Source organism: Abrus precatorius, unplaced genomic scaffold, assembly GCF_003935025.1.
Source record: "Abrus precatorius isolate BTA unplaced genomic scaffold, Abrus_2018 Scaffold4, whole genome shotgun sequence".
Taxonomy (NCBI): Eukaryota; Viridiplantae; Streptophyta; class Magnoliopsida; order Fabales; family Fabaceae; genus Abrus; species Abrus precatorius.
This window is the reverse complement of record NW_020874384.1, coordinates 15,995,986-16,000,579: the sequence shown is the minus strand read 5'-3', so window position 1 is coordinate 16,000,579 and position 4,594 is coordinate 15,995,986. Positions and strand designations below refer to the sequence as shown.

The 4,594-nt window shown below is 28.5% G+C and overlaps 1 protein-coding gene across 1 annotated transcript; it reads right to left on the bottom strand.

Annotated features, from left to right (window-relative positions):
- Positions 1-1,098: 1,098 nt before the first annotated feature.
- Positions 1,099-4,118, bottom strand: LOC113865023 (BURP domain protein RD22-like). The gene is made up of 3 exons (XM_027499341.1): positions 3,995-4,118; positions 3,810-3,915; positions 1,099-2,172 (listed from the first exon to the last, which is right to left on the bottom strand). Exons 1-3 carry the CDS (start codon positions 4,031-4,033, stop codon positions 1,262-1,264), a joined length of 1,056 nt encoding a protein of 351 aa, XP_027355142.1. The 5' UTR covers positions 4,034-4,118; the 3' UTR covers positions 1,099-1,261.
- Between the last annotated feature and the right edge of the window lie 476 nt (positions 4,119-4,594).

Below are 4,594 nucleotides of genomic sequence, written 5' to 3'. Positions count from 1 at the left end.
ATTTCCCTTGTACTCTTTTAGTTGTTGAATTGTGGGCTATTTTTTGGGGGTTACCCTAATCATTAAGAAGGAGATTTAGTGCATTTGGTTTGAAGAAGATTTTAAAGATGCTCTCCAACTTATTTTGAATGTTCCGTTTAAGTCACATCCTTTGTTTTTTCTAATATCTGATATTAGATTCTTACTAAAACAAATTTCTATTGTTAGATTTAACTTTGTTTATAGAGAAGCCAATTAATGTGCGGATTTACTTCCAAAATTTGGAGTTAAATGTTGTAGTCCTTGTATTTGGTTAGATCAATCCCCTCTCCTTTATTGCCTTTCCTTTGTTTGGATGCCTCTGAATTCTAGGCTGTTAGGCCCTAGTGTTTCTTTAATGAGCTTTTAGCTCCTTTTTTTAGTATAAATAAATAAATATTTATTCAAATTTATTAGAATCATAATAATCATTTAAATTATATTGAGTCAGATTAAATGAGAATAGTTATTAAATTTAAATAAGTTATAATAATTATTTATATTTTAAAAAACATAATACTCGTTATTAATAAATTGAGGAGGGAAAAAGTTTTTATTAAATGTTAACCGATGTCTAATTTTTTTTTTAACAAACTAAAGCTAAATTTAATCAACTAATAGTAATAATTTTTAAAAACGATTATTTTATTTTATATTTTTAATATAATAATTTTTATTTGGTAAAAAATATTATTCTTAATAACATAAAAAGAAAAGTAACAGTTGAGGTTAATAAAATTAATTTCTTTATTCAAGCCACAGAAATTGAAACTCAAGTTTGTTTTGAACCTATATTTTATATTCAAATATTAATTTACTCTTAAATTTCTAAAAATCGAATCTAAATGTTTTTCTATGCCAAAAACAAATGTTTTATAAAAAGAAGGAAGCTAGAGTAATAAGAAGGTAACAGTCATTGAAATTCTAATTCCTCGTAAGAAAAGGAGTTACACCGAACGCAAATATAATCGTAAATCTAAAGACAAAGTGAGTTTCATATCACTTCATCTAAATAAGAGAATGGGAGGAAGCCACACAATTATACGATCTATATCATATAACATATTGTAAGTATCCACAACATACACACTGCATGATGGGAAAATATACATAGAGAAGCCCCGTGAAGCGTCTAAATAAACAACCCAATAGTTTCTAGAGCTCTGTAGTGCAACTATATGGGGAAGTTCTGTAGCTGATGCTACTAAAACAGGTTATTCAAGGACATGACAGTACCATAAATCTACTTGGGAACCCAAACAACGTGATCCTCAGGAAGGAAGTGACAAACCGGAACAGTTCCTGGCTTAACTTTGAGCACTTGAAAAGCCAAATGCTTGGGATTCCATTCAGATGTATCAGTGTGGCACACTGCTACTGCTTTAACTCTGATACCTTCAGCACCCTCCAAAGGCACAGAGTAAGCTCTAGTAGTCACTGTTTTGTGACAATAAAACACAGCATATGGGTAATTTTGCTTATGACACACAACCACCTTGTCCCCTCCAAACTTCTTCACTCCTTGTGTTACAGCGTATTTTTGCAACCCCGTTTCTTTATCAACTTCCGTGGACACAACCTCAACATTGTTTCCAAGCTTTGAAGTGCTAAAATCAACCATAGACTCAAGTGAAGTTGCACAGTACTTTTCTTCACCTTTAATGCCATTCTCTTCACACTCATTAATAGTATTCTTCATGGTTTTAGCCTCTTCTGAGTCAGGTTTAACAGAGAGCTTGTTAAATATATCTTCCACCTTGTTAGATGAAAAGGGTATTGAATCGGAGACTTGGCGGGGCAAGAACGTGGCTTGATTTGAGGTTTTGGTGAAGTGCAAGTCAAATTTTGTTCCGGGGTGCAAGTCCTTTTCCAAGAAGAAGAGTGCCACATTGGGGTTATCGTGTAATTGGGTCTTAGTGGCAGCATAACTGTACAAAAATGGCGGAACATCAACTTTTACAGGCTTAGGCTTACCCTTGTGGCCTGCATGCACTGAAACTCCTCCACCTTTTCCACCAACAATGACATTGGTTCCACTACCTCCTTTTCCTGTGTTCACGTTTACGCCTCCCTTTCCAACATTCACTGTGGTGCCTCCGGGATTACCTTTCCCTGCATCATCATTCACTGTGGTGCTTTTCTCTTCCACCCAATCTGCACAAATTTAAGAGGAATGATAATAACATAATGCACTTTATTCAAGTTTACTAGAAACTACGAATATTTTAAGCTCCATTGAATTCAGAGTGGCATCTACCTTATTTTATTATTATTTTTTTATAATTTTAGTTAGTAATATAGAATATATTAAAAAAAAGAGTATTATTAACATTTTTTTTTCAAATTTAATTATGTTCCATGTAATTCGAGCTACCATAGGATTATATACACTTTTTAAAATTAATGTGTGCGTTTAGATCCTTACAAACATAAATTTAATATAGTTAAAAAATATATTAGTAGTATTGAAGTAAATATAATTTTTTATATTATCAAATATTGGACTAATTAAGTTTTTGAGTTTTCAAAAAATTGTATTTATTCTCTTATTATAGTTTGAAATTTTCAAACGACTTTTTGGTTACTAAATAAGTCGTTTTTATTTAAAAATTAAAATAAATATTTACTCAAATTTATCCCATTACATCTATTCAACTAACTCTTAAATGTTGGGAATTTTCACAAAACGAGATGTCTATAGCTTCAAATAAATTTACAACATCACTTATAAAAAGATTTAAAAAATTCCTATAAATCTTTTTCATATATTTTTTATATTATATCGTTCTTTTAATCTCTTCCCCAGTATATTATTATTTATTTCTATTTCTTTATTCTTGAACAAAGTATAGACACTGAGAAAAACGTTAAATAATAATTTTTCTTTGTAAAGAGCTAAAAATGCTAACTTTTATTTTTTTTTAAATAATAGTTAGACAATAATTTAATACAATTTATTAAAAATAATAAAAAATTAATAGAATATAAAACATAAAAAGGTAAAATAGAAGTTATCGTAAAAATATTATATAAATATTATAGCTCCTTTTCAATCTGATTCCTTAAAAAATATTTTACTCGGTAAAATTGCAAACATGTAAGATAGAAATGCTGATTTAAAAGGCATAAATAAATCTCTTATATACTTTGAATATTTGATTCAAATGAAGGTACGAGGATGGAGGAATTTTGATGAAGGAAAAGGAAAAGAAAATATTTGAATGAAAGAAAAAAATATTTTATTCAATTAATAAGAATAGAACAGAAAATAAGATAAAAAAAAACAAAATATAATTACTACAATTAAATATACTTGTCAAGTTAAAGATATTTTTGTTTAAATAATTTAAAAAATAATAATTTCTTTAAATCTTTCACTTTTAGATTTTAGAAGTGAGATGACGATGATTAACAAGACTTTTAATCCAAGTAAAGACTAGTTAATCAAATGTGTGTTTATTTAATATTTATGCACCAAGTTAATTATATAATTCTTCTTAAACAAAAGCAGTATTTTCCCATAATCTTATAAATAATTATATTAAATTTATATTATTTGTGTGATAGGACTCAAAATCGCATATTTTAAATTAACTTGCTACGTGTATACGTATAAAGTGCATAATGAATTGTGAACTGTTAACTTTGAATTATTATCTGTATTTTAATTTAATTTTATTAATTTTAAATTCGAACAAAACCAGTGACTAACAAAAAAATATAAAATATAATATCAAATGCACAAATAATATAATTTGAAAAGTAGTTTATTCCTTTTTTAAGGTACACACCAGAACGAAGAAAATCGGTGATGGCTTTTGGCATAGGCGTATTGGGAAGCACGGACTTCCAGTAAATCTCTGGAGGTAAGGCAGCATGGGTTGCCACCATAGCAAGCTGCAAACCAAGTCAAGAAAAAATAAAGCAGAATTTCAAGTTATAAGCATGCTTCTGTAGTTTGGAAGACGAAGCTCACGTTGAGTAAAGCAAAAATGGGTAGGAGAGGATACTCCATGCTGGGAAAGCAAAGTTGCAGAGCTTGGTGATTCAGAGGAAAATTTGTTGTTGTAATTATTATTATAGGAACTATAGTGAGACCAGAGAGACTTATGATCTGAAAGACCTCATAGCATATTTATAAGCCGAACATATAGCTAAAATATTAGACATGGGTTCTAGAATGGGTTACTTAAACATACATTTACCACCAACATTATCATACATTTTAATAAAATACTTCAACTGCCCCAGGTTCACTGGTTTTCATTGTCATTAGTGACTTTAAATAGAGTAGGCATACTCAAGTTATATTATACATCATTGTAGAATTGTATTAATCATATTTTTATATGTTTTTTAAATTTATAGAAAAAAATTATTTAACAGGATCTGCCAACATAGATTTTAAGCCACTGATTAAAAAAATCAAAATATAAAAGATTATGTAAAATTAATTACTTTAATGTATTAACATGTAAATATTAATCATAAGCACTTAGTTTTAAAAAAATAACAAAGTTATATTTTTTTATTGAGAAAAAATGTATTAAATTTTTGAAACATATCATTCGTTCTT